At 35.6% G+C, this 20371-nt stretch overlaps 2 protein-coding genes and 1 long non-coding RNA gene across 14 annotated transcripts; 2 read left to right on the top strand and 1 right to left on the bottom strand.

Annotated features, from left to right (window-relative positions):
- The first annotated feature begins 231 nt into the window (after positions 1-231).
- On the top strand, positions 232-10672 carry LOC110800143 (probable disease resistance protein At4g27220). Of its 3 annotated transcripts, none has more exons than XM_056835068.1 (5): positions 232-556; positions 671-748; positions 1510-1593; positions 3670-3803; positions 7301-10672. In XM_056835068.1, the coding sequence occupies exons 1-5, from the start codon at positions 513-515 to the stop codon at positions 10423-10425; spliced, it is 3465 nt and encodes a 1154-aa protein (XP_056691046.1). In that variant the 5' UTR covers positions 232-512; the 3' UTR covers positions 10426-10672. The 3 variants fall into 3 exon arrangements, with proteins under 3 accessions (XP_056691046.1, XP_056691045.1, XP_021861126.1); XM_056835067.1 differs by having other exon boundaries at positions 7289-10672; XM_022005434.2 differs by having other exon boundaries at positions 233-556; positions 7298-10672.
- Positions 10673-12511: 1839 nt separating this feature from the next.
- LOC110800145 (F-box/LRR-repeat protein At4g14103) lies at positions 12512-16866 on the bottom strand. Of its 10 annotated transcripts, none has more exons than XM_056835061.1 (5): positions 16585-16866; positions 13698-14905; positions 13485-13612; positions 13267-13377; positions 12512-12898 (listed from the first exon to the last, which is right to left on the bottom strand). In XM_056835061.1, the coding sequence occupies exon 2, from the start codon at positions 14878-14880 to the stop codon at positions 13897-13899; it is 984 nt and encodes a 327-aa protein (XP_056691039.1). In that variant the 5' UTR covers positions 14881-14905; positions 16585-16866; the 3' UTR covers positions 12512-12898; positions 13267-13377; positions 13485-13612; positions 13698-13896. The 10 variants fall into 10 exon arrangements, with proteins under 10 accessions (XP_056691039.1, XP_056691040.1, XP_021861129.2 ...); XM_056835062.1 differs by having other exon boundaries at positions 12512-12862; XM_022005437.2 differs by having other exon boundaries at positions 12512-12862; positions 13267-13612; positions 13698-13849; positions 13936-14905; positions 16585-16864.
- Positions 16867-18073: 1207 nt separating this feature from the next.
- On the top strand, positions 18074-20077 carry LOC130465742 (uncharacterized). Its single transcript, XR_008925754.1, has 2 exons — positions 18074-18958; positions 19611-20077. It is a non-coding gene; the product is annotated as an uncharacterized lncRNA (long non-coding RNA).
- Positions 20078-20371: the final 294 nt, after the last annotated feature.

The following is a 20371-nucleotide window of genomic DNA, read 5'->3' as shown; positions in this document are numbered from 1 at the left end:
GGATTCTCATAACGTTTTTTTCCATTTTGTAGTTAAGAGATGGTAAAAGATAATTTTATTAAATTTTAAATAGTAAAAAACAATTTTTATTTTTTAGTGGTAAAAAATAATTTATCAAATTGTTTAGGTGGTTAAAAATAATTTAACCAACATTTTTATAGAAATTTCTTGTCAAAGATCTCAAGTTTCGATAAATTAAGAGCGGCCCCATAGACCCCACCAGGATTGCGGTTGTCTCTCCAAAAACGGTCTTTGGCGATCTAGTAGAGTACACAATTTTTTTTGGTCAACTTTTGTACACACTCTCTTTTCTCTCCCACCACCACCACCACCACCTCACCCTCTCCCCTTGCTAACCACCATCCACCAGCACCACCAACACCACAATAACGGGCTCAGCCTTACCCTCACAGTCGGGATAACAACGGCCCGCATTCGGGCCCGAAACCCAGCTCATAATCAACGTATTTTGAAGTAATGAAGTTTTCCCATTTCTAGATCCTCAAGAGTCAATGGAGAAGATGAGTAGCAAGGAGAAAGGTGTGGCTAGCAACAGGTTATTAATTTCACTAATTATCTGCTTAATTTTATGCATTTACTGAATTTATAATTAACCATTTTTATTAATTTTTGTTTTTTGATTTTTTTGTGGATTAATTTGGTTTTGCAGAAAATCTTATGAGCACTTATGGCAACAGGATCGAAATTCCCCAATCAAACGTAAACGAAGCAACCCACAAACAACCGAGTAAGAGCTTTTATGTATCTTTTTTTGAATTTCTGAACTGATTTTTGCTATATGTTGTTAGTTTTTGTTGTTTTACAATTTATCAGCTATGTTATGTATTCGTGACGGCCTGACGAGTTTAGTATTAGTTTGCGGTGTGTAATGTAGATGGAACCAACATTGCGGGTTGAACCCGTTGGGAAGGTTGGATTGAATGCCATTTTTGTTTGAACTATGAGTAGTCGAGTTTCAGTTGAATTTAGATGGATTACACTAAGGCTCCGTTTGTTGAAACAGACAATGATTTTCCATGGAAAACAATTTTTAATAGAATAGACAATTGTAGAATAGCTTTCCTTTGTTTGTTTCCTTACAAAAAGTTAGTGGGAAAAGGGAAATGGGAGTGGGAAGGAGAGGATAGATGGGAGGAGAGAAAAAGAAATGTGAGGAAGAAAATGTGGCATTCTTTTTTTTTTTTTCCCTTTACAAAAGGAAAATGTTTTCCATCCTTGGAAAAATGGTTTTCCTTCCACCCTTTAACAAAACAAACAAAGGAAAGTGGGGAAATTAATTTCCGGAAAAGTGTTTTCTGTCAAAACAAATAGAGTCTAAGAACTTGTAATAATAACACTCCTCCTCTGAGCAATAATAAGAAGTGGTTTTGAAGAGTCTAGTGTTAATAACTTAATATCCCCAATAATATGAATCAATCCAAAGAATTTGCTGAGTTATATCTTGCAAGAAAGTACGATGTTTAAACTTGAACATGTTATGTCTCTTAGGGTTGTCGTTCCGGAACTTTTGGATGATGGATATTCTTGGAGGAAATACGGGCAAAAAGAGATATTGGGATCGAAATATCCACGGTATGAATCCTTGTTAATGTCTTCACACTTACTAAATGTTTGTGTATACCTATGCTATTTGAATGCATATCTTTCCATACATTACTTTAGTTATCATATTGGTTTGTTTCAATGATCAAATTACATAATGATTAATGGAGATGCTGCTTAGTGCTTACTATCGCATCAAAGCAATACAACTGCCATATGCTTACTATTTTGCTATCATATACTCCGTAAGTAGCTTCTTCCTTTACATGGTTGTGACACTTCCCTTATTTGGAAGTTCCAATTAGTTGTAACATTACCTTTTTAGGTTAGTTTCTCTTTCTCTCTTCTCAATTTGTGGGCCTCCTGTTTTATGTCTCTCTTTCTCTTTCATATCACATGGGTCTCCTAAGTCCTAAGTTTGTGCGCATTTCCCCCCTTGTTGCAACCTTTAAGGATCATTTGAAGTATAAGTTTCTTAGGGGAAGATCACTAAGTCAGATGAAAGGAATGTATTAAAAACAAACTATAGTTATGGACCAAAAGATTGTCTTAATTAGTACATGAAGAAGCTTCCAAGTAATAGCCTGTGGATTTTTTTTTAATTTTGAGTATAATGAGGAAGGATTGACATAAATGTTATCTTCGCAAAAAAAAGGATTGTTTCAAGGTTTTGTAAGAAACAGAGAAGTGTGAATATGGACTTACAGGTAGGAAACAGGGTCGGTTTTGAGGGTGTGCGAGGTGAGCGACGGAACAGGGCCCCCATTTGTTTAGAGTATAATATAATTAGTTTCCTTAATGTAAACAAAAACAAAGTTGGAGTAGTGGTTAAGGCCTTATTGTATAATACCCAAGGTTCTAGGTTCAATTCCTAACAAGTTCATTTTTTTAATTCTCTTTCCTTTTGTTTTTATTTAAATGAGGGCCTCATTCAAAAAACCTGCACAGGGCCCCATAATCATGACGTCATTATAGTCCCGACACTGGTAGGAAATGTCACGCAAAAATGTAAAATCCTTTCTAAGAACTGCTTAGCGTGTTTCTTGGAAAATCCTCAAAGACAAACATTTTGATTGAGGAGTAAAAACCCTTAAAATCTTGAATTTTTTATAAGAAACCTAGAGGCAGGATGATTAGATACAACGATTGGTGCTTCGCTACTTCCTTCGCCTAAATTGTTTGGTTGCTTGAAGTAACTTTGTTAGGTTCTTTATGGGCTAAGGCGGTGGGAGCTTTCCCGCATTACTCCGTTGGAGATATACATAGGAATTGTAATAACTTGTAGTTCTGATTATCGTTCCCTTCCGAGGAAACCTTGTCCTCTTAGTGTACTTATAATTTCAATTGAGCATATTTAACAACAAATCTTTTCTTATCCAAAAAATAATAAATAATTTTTTGATTGCTTGGGTAGTTGTGATTTTCAATGTTGTGAGTCACTTATTACAAACAAATCTTATTTTCATGGTGACATGAGAGTTCACTAGATATTTCATTAGTTTATATAGTAACGCTTCTACTTTAGTTGCATTATAGGTGGTTAATTGGGAATACAGTTATCTATTACTATGGAAAATATGTTCATCTAAATATATAGTAATGTAAAGTTAAGAGATGTGATTGTGCTAAACATATTCCAACGGCATTCTCTTTTTGGAGTCATTAGGGGGGGGGGGGGGGTAATAACGGACAAATTAAGTAGAATGAAGGCAAGAGGAGGGTGATGGATGCCCGCGAGTTGAGGGTAATAGTTACCCTAAGTGGACAGTGTGTAATTATAACTCAAGACGAGGGTAGCAATTCCCCACCCCCCACACCCACACCCTCCTCATTTCACCATCATTAGCTCATCCCCTCTACCACTACCTTCAACCTTCTTCTTCCATAGCATGTCTCTTGTTACACTCAATCCGAGCATGCCCTATATGTTGTTCCTATCATGCTGCTTTTGTCGCCATCCTCCCACCCTTTGTCGTTTATTGTTAGTGGCATCAATGAGCATGTTGATTGTTTATTATTCTTTATCATTAACTTGCACAATATTGGTTGTGCATATGATTGAATGTATAGAAGATCATAATTGAGATTATTAAATTCATGCAACAGGAGCTATTTTAGATGTACATATAAGGAAGAAGGTTGTGCGGCTGTGAAGAAGGTGCAGAGAATTGATGATGGCGATGCTTACCAAATTTCCTATAAGGGCCTCCATACTTGCTCTAATGGAAAAAAGATTATGCGTAAGATTTCAGTTTCATGTTTTAGTTTGTGAATTACAACAAGGGCCCTCGTGTTTAGAGAATTTCAAGGAAATTTTCTCTTTAATATCTGTTTTTGTACCTGTACTTCTTCCAATTCTTTCAGCAATTCCTATCCATCTTAAATGCCTGATGCCCTGATATATATATTTTTTTATTGAAATTGTCAATTTGCTTGTCTAACGAACCAATAACATCTAAAAACTGTCGCATTAAAACACAAAAAGATCACATGTCCTGTTCTATGGCATAAATATGCATGCCTTAAGCCTTGGATGGAAAGAGAAAAGAATGGACATGTGGGTAGAGAGAAGGCAGATGTTGATAGACTCTTCCTCCCTTCTATTAAACGTACCTAATGAACCTTATGCTAATCAAGGATGAGGATGTGCAAACATGGTGTAAGAAACTGTTTTCTATGACATTAAGAATTATGTGGCTCCTGTTTGCAACGCTACTCTACTGACTGCAGTGGTAGTGGTAAGAAAAATGTGGAGTAACATGTTTGCATAAAGAATTTTAATAATTAAGGCCTTTCTGAGTGGAGGGATAGAAAGATACGTGGAACCTCTTTTGGAGTGAACTTCCCTTGGTGTATTTGATTTGGTGCAAAAGCCAAGCAACCAAATACTCTAAGTCTATGATGTTCATAAGAGGGTGGTTTATGAATAAGAAGGTCATAGGGTGTTCATAAGAGGGTGGTTTATGAATAAAAAGATCATAGGGTGTTTAGTTGTTAAGGGTAGGAGTAGGTAGCATGTTGATGCACTGCAGCAAAGGCATAATTTTCCTAGTATGAAAGAGCTATGCCAGCTTAAAACCTGAGTGCTGTGGCTACTTAAAACACATGGGTATTGTTTCTTTCCACCCTCACATCCTGTTAAGGTCTATTGACACAAGAATAATGATGAAAAATGCCATTTTGGGCAAAGGACTATTGACATGGAGCTTGATCAAACTCAAACTCAAAAGCATAATCATATCTTATGAGCTTCACATTCTTCTGAAAAATGAGTGTCGTGTTGAAGAACATAAATCGAAGTATGTCTTGTGTGATCATCCACTATTGTGAGAAAGAACCTGGACTTACCCCTACTCCCCTAGTACGTTTCTATTTTGGACCACATATGTCCCATATGAATCAACTGAAATTACTCCGCGATAAAGGTAGTTTTCTGAACTTGGACATAGGACAAGTGAGCAAATTTGAGAGTTGTGAGAAATATAGAGTTTAACACGCAGTACATACTGTACAGAGGCATAACCTAGTCTATGTTGCCAAGACTAAATTGATTTTGAGGTTCCCCATAGGTAGCCAAGTGGCCCAAGTGGGAAGAGTATATTGCGCGAGACTGAAATTATACGTTCTTTTGTGATTCTTCCTGTACAATGCTGCACAATCTGCTTCCACAGCGGGAAGTGGACAAGTGGTGTCAATATTAACAGCGACTCCTCGAGGTCCATAAGTTTCATCAAGTCCTTTTAGGAACCGAAATTATCTGATAGTCATTTTGTTGATTTATAACTTTGATCAAATCCACAACATAAAAGCATTGCATTGAATTGTAATACTCATTGATTGCATTTTGTTGTATTCTAAACCATATAAATCTCTATTGGGTTTATATTTTTTGAAACCATTAATCAGTGGAAATGTCAATATGTCATTTCAATTTAAGCAAACTTTTGCTAGCAGAAATCACATATATCATAAACTTGTTAATGGAGTCAGAGATTGAACCAATTAGCTAAGATATTATCATGAATGGCAGATCTCACAACATCATACTAGATTTGGTGACTGTTGCAGTGACAAAGCCTAGTTTACGGTTTGACGCATCTCATGCAAGTGTGATTTCCACACATCTTCTCATATCCGTAGCTCCTTTGCAACTTATCAACATTAATTGATAATGCACCATCAGAAGGGTGAAGAAATAACAGATTTAGCATATCAGCAAATGATACTTGTTTTGTTCCTATTCTGAGATTGAAGAGATTACAATTGAAAATACCTGAATCACTCACAATCATTCTGAATTGATACTTGACTATCCTATGAACAGATTGAAAAGTGATGCAGTTAACAGTTAGAAACTGTGTGTGTATGTCTTTGTGTAACATTGGGTTCCAGTGCCTCTGCTAGCTTGCTTAGCTAATATTTATTTCTTATGTTTTTTTTGACAGCTTATTTCTTATGTGTGTTCATGTTCTTTTATTCCAACTTGTTATGATTTTGAACAGGAATAATCTGATTCATAATTGCTAGGTTTAGAAGAATGAAAAATGCTGCCTTATCTACTTGTTAGTCAAATCGGTTTACATCAATTAACTTCTTTATTCTTTCTTTCTTTTTCCAAATTTTGATGGCTAATTTTCTTTGTACAGTTATTTTTTGCTACTTGTCCCCTTTGTCGAACTTATTATACACCTGATAGGAACAGCTTGTCTTCTTGTCTAAACTGTGAAGGGTAAGCTTGCGTCTATCTAGACCTTAGCAGGCCCAGTGAACAATTGAATTCATTTTAGATGTTGTCAATGTCATCATTCTAAAGCATTAAACATCTGAACTCCAGTTCAATGTTCACAGCACTCTGACATTCGACATACTCATTCAAATCCTTGGTACTTTCTGAATCCCTTCTCTACTTAGGCATTCCGTACTTAGGTTGCCTTTATATACTTATTCAACTCTCCAAATGACAAATTCCCAGAGAAATCACCGCTTCTACTTTACCGGAATCTATATGATCCGCTATATTTCCCTTTTATTCAGCCAAAGCTTGGTGTTCCGTCATGGAATACTAGTGTTTATGCACGTGATGCGTGCGTGACATTTTATATGAACATTGTAATTTGATGAAACAAAGATCATATGTACTACCTCCGTTTCACAATACTTGCATCCTTTCTTTTTTTCACGTATTCCAACACGCTTTTTTGGACATTAATATCTCTAATTGCGTATAAGTAAAAATTAAAAAATATTGATATTCGGAATCCTCGCTTTGATACGAATTTAACAAGATCTAACTTGACTTTTTTTTTTTCCTTACATAATGGTGAAAGAAAGATTATCAAAGTTGGTTGATAAATAATGCCCAAATGAGAATGGTGCAAGTATTGCGAAACAGAGGTAGTAGTTGCTTAGATAAATGGAATTTTTTTTGTTCGAGCTGTTTTTCTAAGAATAGATGAACTTTTTTTTATTTTCATTTAAGCATATTCAACACGTTAGTAAGGATATAATAGGAATTTTGAAAGGGACACCAAGTTTTCAAGAGTTCCCTTATAGGATAGAGATTTGCAAATTTCATTTTCAGTTCACTTGTCTAATGTCAATTTGGCGGTCTAATAATCTAATTTTGGTTATTCCTTTTCGTGTATGTTAGAACTGTTATGGATTTATGGTACTCTTTTCTTTGTAAAGACAAGTTTAATTATGCTTATTGATTACTGAACTTTAGCTTTTGCAGCAGGAAGCACCAGTGGAGCCTCAGACTCACAACCTTTCAAGATATCCTTTGGCATGGATGAATACAGGCCACTGGAAGTTCCAACTGCATTGACAATGACAGAGTCCTTTACTATTACAGGAATTCCGTTTTTTGGTTCAAAAGGCACCAATACTCCTGATAGCGAGAGAGAAGCATTGAAAAGTTCTCAAATTCACAATGCTGATGTAACTAATCAAACTAGACAAGAAGAATCCATCATACCATTAACTACTATCTCTAATAAATCAAGTAAGCCGGTATCAACTGACTCAACGTTTAGTGAAAATGACAAGAGAAAGAAAGAGGGAGAAATCAAAACCAGTTCGACTCATTGTCGCTTGAGAAATTTAGGAGGGGACCCGGACTTCAATTCTTTGCCAACAGTGAAGTACAGTGCATCAACTGATTGCAATCTGCAAAAATTACTATCAGCTTTCAGGGATGTAGAAGTCAAGAAGATCGGCATATGTGGAACTGGTGGTATAGGGAAAACAACATTGATGAAATCATTTCTCTCACGCAATTTTATAAAGAGGTTGTTTGACTTGGTTCTTTGGGTGACTATACCAAGATGTTCTTCTCGAAGAACAATACAGAATTCATTAGTTCAGCAGTTATCTTTAAATGTGCCAAAGATCAAGTCTGATGATGAAGTTGCTATGATCCTTCTTCAGACTCTTCTAGCAAGAAAGTTCGTTTTGTTTTTAGATAACGTATCGGAGTATATCGATATTCCAATGGTGGGAATTCCTGTCGGCAATCTAGATAATGACTATATGATAATATTGACTACCAGATCAGTCAATATTTGTGAAGCCATGGAAGTGGATAGAATTATCGAAGCTGAGGTTTTAACTAGGGAAGAATCATTACAATTGTTCCGTTTTCATGTGGGTCATCTCATGGATTCTGAAGATATTGAGCCCTATGGTCGGGCAATTGTTAATGAGTGTTCTGGTTTACCATTGGTGATTAAAGTTGCTGGAAGTGCCTTGAGAATGGATGATAGTATTTTTGCATGGAAGCATACATTAAAGGAAATATTATTGACAAATAGCCTCCGGGTACTCAAAATTGGATATGATAGGCTCAAAGATAATGACAATAGAAGTTCCTTTCTCTATACCGCCTTATTCACAGAAAGCAAAGCGGTTAAAATTTCTTCTCTGATAGAGTACTTGGTGGATGAAGGAATTGTTGCAGGGAGTACCTCTGATGCACGTAGAAGAGGACATGATATTATTAAACATCTCATTGACGTCTCTTTGTTACAGTGCAGTAATGATGGTTTGATGGTTGAAATGCATGGTTTTCTACACGATTTGGCATTAGTAATCCTGTCAGATGCAAAAGGGTTACAAATGCTATTGAGTCGTTATTTTAGGTCAATACTGTCACAGAAAAATCTTCTGTCTCTCATAAGCAATCCCACATTTGTGCAACCCGAAAGTAGCGAAAGAGAAAAGGTCTCACCTTCAGACGGCCACCGTTCTATTCTAAAAGCAGGTGAGGATCTCAGTGAACCACCTTTGGAGGAAGCATGGGAAGAAGCAAAGATGGTCTTTTTGATGGACAATACATTGTCGAATCTACCAAAAAGGCCTGCCTGCTCAAAATTATTAACATTGTTCCTCCAACGAAATAGCAGCTTGAGAGTCATTCCTCCATCTTTCTTCGAGAATATGTCTTCTCTGCAAATTCTGAACCTGTCCAAAACCAGAATAAAATCTTTACCACAGTCCCTGTCAAAACTTGAATGCTTACAGGTATTGATACTCCGGAACTGTGAACGTTTGCTTTTTCTTCCCCCTGCAATTGTGGCTCTTAAAAATCTCTTAGTTCTTGATGTACACGGTACAGAAATATGCCAGCTTCCTGATCAAATATGTGAGTTGGTTTGTTTAGTTCACCTGGAAGTATGCTTTTATGGATCCATGGATGAGGATGAATGTGCCATGCTGCCATCACAGTTGATCTCAAAGGGTATATTTTCCAAACTTATTAAGTTAAAGGAGCTCAGCATTAATGTATATCCGGGAGATCCAAGATGGAGTAAGATTGCATCAGATGTAACAACTGAAGTGAGCAACTTAAAATTATGTTCCCTGTCTTTCCACTTTCCTGAAGCCAAACATCTCGAGTATTTCATCAATGCAAGTCCAGCTTGGCTGCACCGAACTTTGACTCGCTTCGATTTTGTTGTGGGCCATGATGTCAAGCGTGTTGTCTCTCGTGTTTCTGATGACCTTGAACACGAGTATCATCAACAAGACCGGTGCTTGAGGTTTGTTGATGGTGATGATATGCCTGATGCAGTTCGTAAAGTGCTTTCTCAAGCTACAGCATTCTACGTCGATCATCACCTAACTGCTCAGTCCTTGACACAGTTCGGACGGGCTACTATCAATGATCTAAAGTTCTGTGTAGTGAGAGATTGCCCGAAACTAAAAGCAATAGTAAACACCACAAAACTGACAGGAAATTGCTTCCCGTTTCTGGAGCTCTTAAGCATCCACAATTCTTGGAACTTGAGTTGGATTTGGATGGGTCCTGTTCGAGCTGGAAGTCTATCGATGCTGAAACGAATATCAATACATTCTTGCCCAAAACTAGAATTCATTCTGTGTCGTTCCATGGTTGCTGTTCTTTCCAACTTAGAGGAGTTGATTGTTGAGGATTGTCAATCTTTGAAAAATGTCATTAGAAACAAGGATCAGAGTTCTGCTGATGATGACAGTGACTTTTCTGAATCTAATGTTGCCGATTTCAACTCCATTAGTGGAGATGTTGTTGCAAAAGACCAAATGGAGGTTGACCCTCCTGATTCTGCAGAACTTAGGATAAAGGTACTGAAACTTCATTATCTTCCCAAATTGGTCAACATTTGGGATGGTGGTGATTTTCCCTGTTTAGAGTATTTCAGCGTCTATAATTGTCCTAGATTGAAGAATCTGGGTCTAAAATATCAAGACGAGGTCACCATAAAGGAGATCAAAGCTGAAACTTGCTGGTGGAATGGTTTGGAATGGGGAGATCCTGCATTGCTACCAAAACTACAGGTTCGTTTTAAGGAAATCCAGCCTGATGATATATGGGACACCACGTAGCCACGGCCTGGTATAGTGGTATAGTTTCTAGTTCCAAGTGTTCACATTTTTTTCAGATTAATTAGGTAACAGATCGATAAATCACACTTACAGGCGTCACAGCCTTACAGCATTAGGAGTATCAAATATTTATGTACTTAAATTTTTATGGATGTCGTAGACTGATTATTAATGATATTGTTCTTCCCCATAAATAAAAAAATAAAAAAATGTAATCGAGTCTTTTTTTACTTTACAAAAATAATAATAGTTTACTTTGGCGAAAATATAATATAATAGTTACTGACACCGCTAGAATTTGAATCATTAATGACAACCTAAAAACGAAGGGACAAAAATTCAGTCGCAATTGTCTTTTGCGACGGGGCTAATAACTAAAAAAAGAAGGGAATAACTGCTGCAAATGTCTTTTGCGACGGGGTAACGAAGGGATTTTGCATCAATGACCCCCTTTTTAATGACGGGTTCGCAACCGGAAATCCTGTCACTATTTTCCATCGTTAATGGAACACTTTCTTGTAGGGTGATAAAGATTTCTCCTTTTTTATTTATTTAAACAATGCAAATTACATAATGTTTTTAGTTTTATAAAAAATATGACATTGGAAAAATGTGAGAGATTTAATCCCCCAATGGAAAATGTGAAACATTTAATGTTCCAATGAATTTGATTTAAATAATAATCGCTTGCACAATTTTTGACATAATATTATGGACATTTAGAGCAACATCAAGGGGTCTTATCTTTAGGAGTGAGCAAAACCAGATATCCAGTCCGATTTTATAAACCGGATCGGATACCTAGTTTTTCGGATCAAAAAATCATGATCCAAATCCGATCCGGTTTAACCGGGTCGGAAATTCGGATAACCGAATCCGATTTATTCAAAAATAATTCTTAATACCAGCTCTTTTATTTTTCTTCTATTAATCATATATTCTTAGTTAATTAACAATTAATATCCAAAATCCAATACGACAATACTACAATACCGAAAGAAACAATTGTTTGACAAAAATAAAATATGCTCCAAAGTGTTAATAAGTCATAACTTCGTATATCTAATGCATATATCTTCATAATTTTAGTCAGTTGCTTCGTCATCAATCGTCTCACCTATGAGGCTATGATGATCATTGGTTGCTCCAATATTAAGTCTTCCATACCTGCAATATAAAAGGAACAAATAAAATAGTGATCCGAATTTTTAAAGTTTGATTTTTTTTTTTAATACGAAATTGCAAAAATCGGATCAGATTCGGATATCCGAATCTTAAAAATATTGATCCGAATCCGATCCGTTTTTTTGCTTAACAATTTGGATTGGGTATCCGATCCGGTTTTATGGGATCGGTTATCCAAATATTCGGATATTTCAACCGGATAACGGATCAGAAATATGGATATCAGTTTTCACAGGATAAAGACTTTTCTCATATGTCATGTCAGATTTCGACTAATATTTAATTAATTAAATTTTGTAATTCAAATTTAGTTATTCAGCCCTCAAACTCATTTAAAATATCTCAAATAATATAATATTTTAATTTATTTATTTTATTTAACTCACATATTGAGTCTTAAGTTGAGTCTTCATTTTTCAAGACTCGATTTAAGACTTTGTTAAGACTAACCCAATTCAATGCTACAAATTGATATGTCTGGTCTTAAGACTAGGTGAGTCATATGCTATGTCAGCATTAGCAAAATTCAAGTCTTAAGACTTGGCGTTGATATTGCTCTTATGCTACAATATAAAAGAAATATTTCAAACGTAAGGCAAATTTAGCAAATACAACCTAATAAAGTTTCATATTTGCCAATTACAACCTCAAACTTTTAATTTTTTCAATTCCAACATTAATCCATTTTAAATTACAGCCCGAAGTCATTTTCCGCCAAAAATCAGTGGGAGATGATGTCATAACGTTATTAAAAAACAATTACATAATATCTATAAAAAAAATATTTTTCGATTTTCATTTGAATTCTTATTTTTCGGTTTATTTTGTTTCAATTCTTATTTTTTGATATAATTTTTTTCATAGAAATTTGTAATTTGTAATTTTTTATGATTGATATAAATACAGGAAAATATGGCAATTATTGCCACAAATGGAATTTTAAAAAATATCATCACTAGCTACAGCCGCGGCCGACAACCAATTGGTAAATACATATGAACCCATCCGAGGCAGGCTCTGAGCAGTTCCAGAAGGATGCCAGCCAAAAACTTCTAGAGATTGTTTCTAATGACATTTCAGTAAGGATCTAGTGATGTTCTATTGTTTTAATGTTGCAAAGCTTAAGTATTCACATAAATTTAACATAAGCTTAAGTATTCATAATACAAAACAGCTGAATTGCTTCTGTTGCATTGGTTTGAAGTCTAATTGATGCCAACTACATACAACACCCAAAGTCTTCAAGCAGCACCTGCAGAAGAGAACAGAACATCACCTTTTTCTTCCCCTGCAATCAAATGACAGTACAAAAAATAATACAAAATTGCCAATTAACCAGATCCTAATAAAATTACCAGAAAACATCGAGAAAGAAAAAATAATGATACATATGTATAAAGAAAAGGAGCTCCGCAACTGGTAGAATTAGGAAAGGGAAGTTAGGGAACTCAACTATTAGATGAAAGAGAACTCGAAACACCAAGTTTAATGAAATTTTCTTTTACTTCTTTCTTCTGCTAATGATCATAAAATAAAATCACGACTACATTGGAAAATTTTACAGAACAATATCCTTTTAAATACGAAGTTAAGGCTGCACAATTTTTCTGTGTGACAATTGAAAATTAACGGGAAAATCAGGAGTTAAGGACGTACCAACGCAAGCTGCAATGGAAGGCAAACAGTTGCTGCATCACTGGACTTTTATTGAACAAGTCATTGAGCCTCTCGGCAGCTTTTGTAATGTGGCGTTAAGCAATATCCTATCTGCTAACGGCATGGAAGTTATACAAATGACAATCAATTCCTCCAAAACTAATGCATTTCTCAGAAAATATTTAACCATTGCCAGTTCCCATTCAGTCAGCTCGTACTTGTTCACTGAAATTCTTTTGAGATGAAACCCAACACAAGATGGGATTGTTTGACTTGTACTCCACGACTGACAGTCTGTTTCAGACACCTCCGTACATATGTCATCATCGGGAGAATACATGATCCCCTGAAAAGATGTAAACTCAGAATAGAAGAAATAGTTCAAACAGGTCGAAAGGGATAAGATAGAGTCGTGAAGTCGGCACACGTACCTCTGGAAAAATAAGTGTTTTTAGGAAAGGTGTACAATTAAGCAGCTCCATCAATACTTTATGCCAATTATAATACCCAAGACAACCAAGCTCCAAATGATTCAAATTACGAAATACAGGTAGTTTATGATTCAACCACAATAGTTCACAGCCTAGAACAGAGAGCAAAGAATCATAACCTCCATTGACAAAAAGGTACTTATGAAGCACAAACAGAAAGAAGGACCAAAGGACAAACCTCTACACATCCTCGCATCAGAAACAAACGCCGAACATTAGACAACGGGCTGAGAAAACTAAGTATATTGTCAATTTGCCTTTCACTTGTATAGAATAACATAGTATCAACTTCAGCTTCGACTAAAGAATTCAGATCTCCAATGGAGTATTGCATTGCTAAAACGTCCTGGTACATTAAATATTCCAAATTAGGAACATCAAGAACAAGCTTGCTCCTTGGTCTTCCATCCCAAACAAGAAAGTTTATAGTTAATCTGCGAAGTGATGGTGAAGAAATAGAAAAAGGACTAGAAGGTGTCAAGTGGCCTTCGAGAGCCAGGAGTTCAAGGGATGGACAACTTGAAACAAGCCTACTCACGGAGTCATCAACCGGAAAGTCATACTTAGTGAGATGTAACTCCTTCAAGTTTGGCAAACACATAGATAAGGGAACTTCAAGATCAAATGTCACGTTAAGCTTCAAGACCTCCAACGTACGACAACTATATAGGGCTGAGGGCAGCTTACCAGGATTCTGCACACGAGCACAAATGTCAATTTGTGTGACCCCACGGGTTAAGGGAAATTTCATCCAAGCATAAAGATGCTCGAGTTCCATTTCGGGGAGACACTCTTCACTACAGTAATGGCTAAGACAGCGGCTGATATTATTCTTGGCAAAGTGAAGTCTAAATGTGGTTGTCCGTTCAGACTGACATGCTTGCAATATGTTATCAACAAACGCCTTGAAACTAGGGAAAGAATCAATCAAATGTGAATATTCCACACAATGAGATATAGGGGAGTCGTCAAAGTCGAGGCATCTTACCCATGTGAAAGCCCACCTCCATCGCCACGACAAAACACTAGTAGCAACAGCATCCTTTGTTGGAAGGGATGAAAGTATGTTATCTAATAAAACATCGGGTAAATTGCTGATCCTATCTCTATCTTTTACCGCCATATCTGCATCCCCTTTAAGCCGTTTCCTGAAAATCATGGCACTTCTAGTAAGATAAACCGTTTCTCGGTAAATTAAAACTAGAAAGAAAAAATTAATCAAACTTTTGAGGCGCCAGTTCTAGCCTCTATAACAAGTATTTTAGCTAACCAAGATATATGTAGCTAATTATACAAACTTTTATATAAGGCGGTCTTACATAAAAGACCGTTTTGGTGTCATACAAGTTGAGCAATGGAATCAATTAGTTAAGCACTAGAACTAATTAGTTAAGCACTAGAACCAATTAGTTAAACAATTAAACCAATTAGTTAAACAATTAAACTAATTAGTTACATACTGAAATTAATTAGTTAAGCATTGAAACCAATTAGTTAAGCAATGAAAGTGGTATTTCCGGTAAGGCGGTCTTACACAAAAGTTGTCGAACTAATTATAACCAAGGATGAGCTAACCAAAGATACAAGTAGCCAATTATTCCATCAAAAGACAGTCGATATGATTACTCAAAATAAAATAACATACTTGAATTTAACCCTAGTTAAAATTATGGAAAAGTTAGTATTAATAAAAATACATGAACCCGGAAACTTCGCAGACATTAAGCTGTTGAAGTGACATTGTGATCCAACCATTGTCGAAGAATAAAAGAGAAAAGCGGAGAGGAGGAGGAAAGAAAAAGTAACGGTAGTACGAACTTGGTGGATACTAGCAGATACATTTACAGTTATAGCGCCTATAGGACCCTTTTGACGTCTTCTGAGTTCTGAGTTCTGAGTATAGAGATGCAACTCACTGAAGTTTTCACTTAAATCATAACAATGATTAAATATACTCGTAGAATCAGGTAGGTATTTTAAGTAAGCAACAAATCCAACAATACAGTATGATACATCATGCTTTTCTATATGGGTTAATTTTGAAGGATCGCCTCCATGTATCCATTTCCACATAGGGTATTGGCAATATTTCAGATATAGATTAATCGAAGAGTCTGAGTAACAAAGAGTTCAAGGCAGTCAAGATAACACTTGTTTTCTTTTTTTTCCCCTCATCTTTTGAAGATAGTGAAGATCGTGTTCCTGTAATCTTTATAGTCCATATACATGCCTCAAAGACTTGCTAGCACTACGATACTATGATATCCCCACAACTAAATTACTGCTCCTCTTGCCCAAAATTAGTTTAATTCCTAAACTCTATATGATCCATTCTGCTGGTATGCCACTTTATCTTGGTTTTGGGAATTATACTTTCCATATACGGAGTATTACTCACGAGTCACGACAAAAGCAATTTTACTCCAGTTCTTCAAATGTTTGAAAGAAAATCCCAGACTTATCCATCGTATCCATCAACATTTTCTATGTTGTTCTCATTAATTTTCAAGTATCCAAATCATTCATTCAAGGTATTTGATACATTTCCGATACACGGACTCGCATTAAAAGCCACGCTCTTACTTGTAAACCCTAATTGATTTTGTCAAATTTCACCTCTCCAAGCATAATTTCCATTAATTTCCCAATTTGTTTTTAGGTTATCAAGAATATTCCTAAATTTCACTGAAACATTAAACTAAAATAGCGCTGAAATATAAGATCAAACAAACATCGCAGGAGTTTAATCTTTACAGAAACAAACATTAACTATAGATTAAAATGAAAAATTCGACATATATTATACATGATCACAAGAAAATTTCACCTCTGGACTTTGGATCACAGTCTCAATAGTCAATACCATTGATGAAATACTTTTCAACTCAAAAACTGCAGTGAAGGTGTGAAGTAAGCCCAGGCAGCTAGCTTCCGGGGAGTAATCTCCGATGCTGGAATGGCGGAGGTTTTGGGGGTGACGTGAATTGCGCGGCTAAGTGGTGATTGTCTGATTGAGCAAATTTGCCCGGGAATTGAGTGAGAGGAGGGAGAAAACAAGGGTTTGGAAATTAAGTGGGATTTTGTTTTGTTTTGTTTTTTTTTTTTTTTATATTTACGGGGAAGAAAAATATCAGTTATACGCATCCACAATGATGAGCCCTTCCGAGTTAATCTCAGTGATTGGGAAATTTTCCCAATCAAATGGCATTTTCGTAAATAATTGATGAATTTATTACGAAAATGTCATTAATTTTGGGTTAAAGTACGGTGACATGTCATGTACGGTCATTACGGTCACATGTACGGTCATTACTGTATTTTCATACTATGTAATATACAGTCAACAACTAACAATATACAATAAACTTCTACTAATAAACAATCTACAACTATAAATATACAGTCAATCACTTACCAGTGAACAATATTGCATTTTAGTCATTCATCAGCAACCATAAAATATACATTCAACAGCAAGTGGTATACAATCAACACGAGTAATATGCAATCCATAACTTCAAATATACAGTCCACACCTAACATTATACTACCTACAATTTTCAAGCAAAATATTTACTAAAATGCCATTTGATTGGAAATTTTTTCCGATCACTGAGATTAACTCAGAATTTCTCCACAATGATACTCCCTCCATTCCTAAAAGTTCTTCCCGTTTTCATTTTTGGCGTTCTAAAAGTTCTTTTCGTTTCTATTTTTGGACATGACTTTTTACCAAAAATTTCCCCACCATCTCTTATTTAATTCATTCACATTTCCCCATTCACCCACCCAACTCCACTTTTATGATTTTTTTATTACTTTACTAAAAATATCTTCTCTCTCCTTCATTTCTTTATTACTCCGTACTTTCCTTCATTTCTTTATTAATTTCTCTTACACTCAATCATTACTCTTACACCCAATCATTACAGTATTCCATTTTCTTAATTTTCACCCCAAACCTCAAATGGGAAGAACAAATAGGAACAGAGGGAGTAAAAAAAGATCTGTATATCACAGATTCAAATAAAATACATTACCTCACTACTACAAAAATGAGCAAAGAGACCCTTAAGAAAAGACCTATTGGTAGACATAACGGGTCTCTTTAATACAAGGGATCTAATATTAGAGATAACGGGTCTCTAAGGTGTACTAGGCCCCGCATACCACATCAATTATAAAAAGGAGGAGACCCTTTATATTTGCCAACGGGTCTCCAATTTTCGATGGGCCCACCATGAAGAAAAAAATGAAGGTGATCAAACCCCATAAGTGAGACCACGGGTCTCTTCTCCTCCACTGGCCCCACTCCATTTTAAAGAAACTAGAGTCCTAATTTCACTAAGGTTCTAAACTTTTCTTCTCTCACCTCACAACTCAAAACTGATGAAATAAATCCTCATTCTCTACTCATCGATCTCACGTTCTCTCTCCTCGCAAAACTTCAGCAACAATGGTAGATCTTCATTCATCATTCTTCATCTCTCTTCCTCTCTCCTCCTCATAATTTAGTTTTCTCTAATTTGACTCTAATATTAGAGTAGTTCGTGAATAGCTACATTGAATCGCAATCTCTATTGATCCAACCACTGCTTCCTCTCCCTCCTCCGCCCCACCGCCAGTACCTTCCGCCACCTATCACCGCCTATTAGTTGCTTACACGATCAATTTCACCGCTTACATTAACGTGGGTAAGTTTTTTTGCTTTGGGTTTTAAAAATTAGGGTTTTGGGATGAGTTCTTATGTTAGGTTTTCAAATTATCACAGATTGGTTGTTATTAATTGCTTGTTGAGTAGGGATTTATTGAATGTTGTTAATTTCTTTGATTGTTTCGATTTTCTTTAAGCAGTGAAGTTATGTTATTGAGTTGCACACTAAGTGCTTGATAAAATGCCAAAATGAATAATTTTTGATATTTTTGGGTATCCTTTGGTCCTTACTCTCTGCCTTCCCCCTAATACCTCTTGTCTCTCACTGTACATATCTTTCCCATGGATGAAAATTAGGGTTTGTTTGAGTTTTCAACTCTATGGTTCTGAATTAAGAAAGATAAGAGGAAATGGTTTGCAGCACATAAACGAGTTGCCTAATTTCTTAACATGCTACAAGGTTTCAGGAAATACAAACGCTTAGGGTTGAAGTGATTGTCAGAAGGAAGGTGTTTGCTTCAGAATTGTTGAATTTGCATAAAGTCGGGTAATGATTCAACTCAAGCTTCGTAGTTTGATTAAAGGGTTTTATCAATTTTCTAAACTTGGTTGACTTGAGATACATTATTAGCTAAATAAGTGAATTTTGGCAACAAGAATATATAAGCTTTAGTAATTATTTGTCTAATGATTGTCAAATTTATGTTAGAGAAAGGGAGAAAGAACGGTGCTATAAGGGATTGTGTATAAACCGAGTTGTTGGCATTATTTGATTCAAATTCTCTATTGGTTTTGTTGTTGTAGACGTGTAGTTGCACCATTTCTTTTAGTAGTTTCCCTTTCTTGCTTAATCAATTGCTAGTTGTGATAACATATTCATTCTAATGGGTCTCTTGACACCTTTTAGGACACCATATTTTTTAGTAGATTTGATTTTTTGGTAGAGTTTAATGACGTCATTATGCACAACTAAGAGATTGAACCAGAAATTTGGCTAAGCTATGTTATGAAAGGAAAATATAGGTATTCAAGAAGGTGAAAGTAATTAGTAATCCCTGTATTAGCAGAGTGGCTTCCCAAGCAATGATAAGTATGCTTGTTAAATGGATTATTTATCTTTTTGGTTTGTGTTTTATATAACGGTCAGATGAAATATACTTGGATCAACAAGGCTTTAACATTGTTGGTTATGGTTGCAGTACACACCATGTATGGAAAACTCGGGTGATCATGATGAATCTCTGTCTACAGCTCCTGGGTGCTCGTGCCCGTGTTGGTCTTACTGTATATTAGTCGTGACAGGTGTTGATCACTACCAGGATACCAAGGGAAAATGTGCTCCTTTCTACCATCAAAGTATGAGAAGGTGTTCGAACCCGCGTTGGTCACTGTGAGTAGTCGTGAGTTCTGAGTCCTTCTGTGATACCGAAGGACAAGATGCTAGTATTAACAACGTTTAAAGACACATGCTTGTGCCTGCATTGTGAATAGTTGTTATTGTCAATTTGTTTAATATTGTCACAATTATGTATACTTTTGACCCTTATTTTATTTTGTTTTTTTTAAATGTTTGGAGATAATTGATGTAAAGTGTAATATTTATTTTAGTAATTGTAAGAACTATTTTGGAATTACCAAATTGGTAAAATGCTGATTTTTAGGCCGATTATTGGTGTATGCTGATTTTTTTTTAATAAAAATTAATGAGAAGAGATCCGTTAGGTATAAAAAGGGGTTTCTCGAGTATAATATTAAAATATTTAAAGAGACCCCTTATCTAACATATGGGGTCTGAGTTTGTTAATTACAAAAATATTAAAAAACTCAAAGAGACCCCTTATCTTACCTAAGGGGTCTGAGTTTGTTAGAATAAATAATATTAAAAAATTCAAAGAGACCTCCTATGTTAAATATGGGGTCTGATTTTTTTTTAAAACAGACTAATGTAAGAGACCCCTTT

Source organism: Spinacia oleracea, chromosome 1 (assembly GCF_020520425.1).
Source record: "Spinacia oleracea cultivar Varoflay chromosome 1, BTI_SOV_V1, whole genome shotgun sequence".
Taxonomy (NCBI): Eukaryota; Viridiplantae; Streptophyta; class Magnoliopsida; order Caryophyllales; family Amaranthaceae; genus Spinacia; species Spinacia oleracea.
The sequence above is the reverse complement of the archived record's forward strand: the minus strand, read 5'-3'. Positions and strand labels throughout refer to the sequence as shown.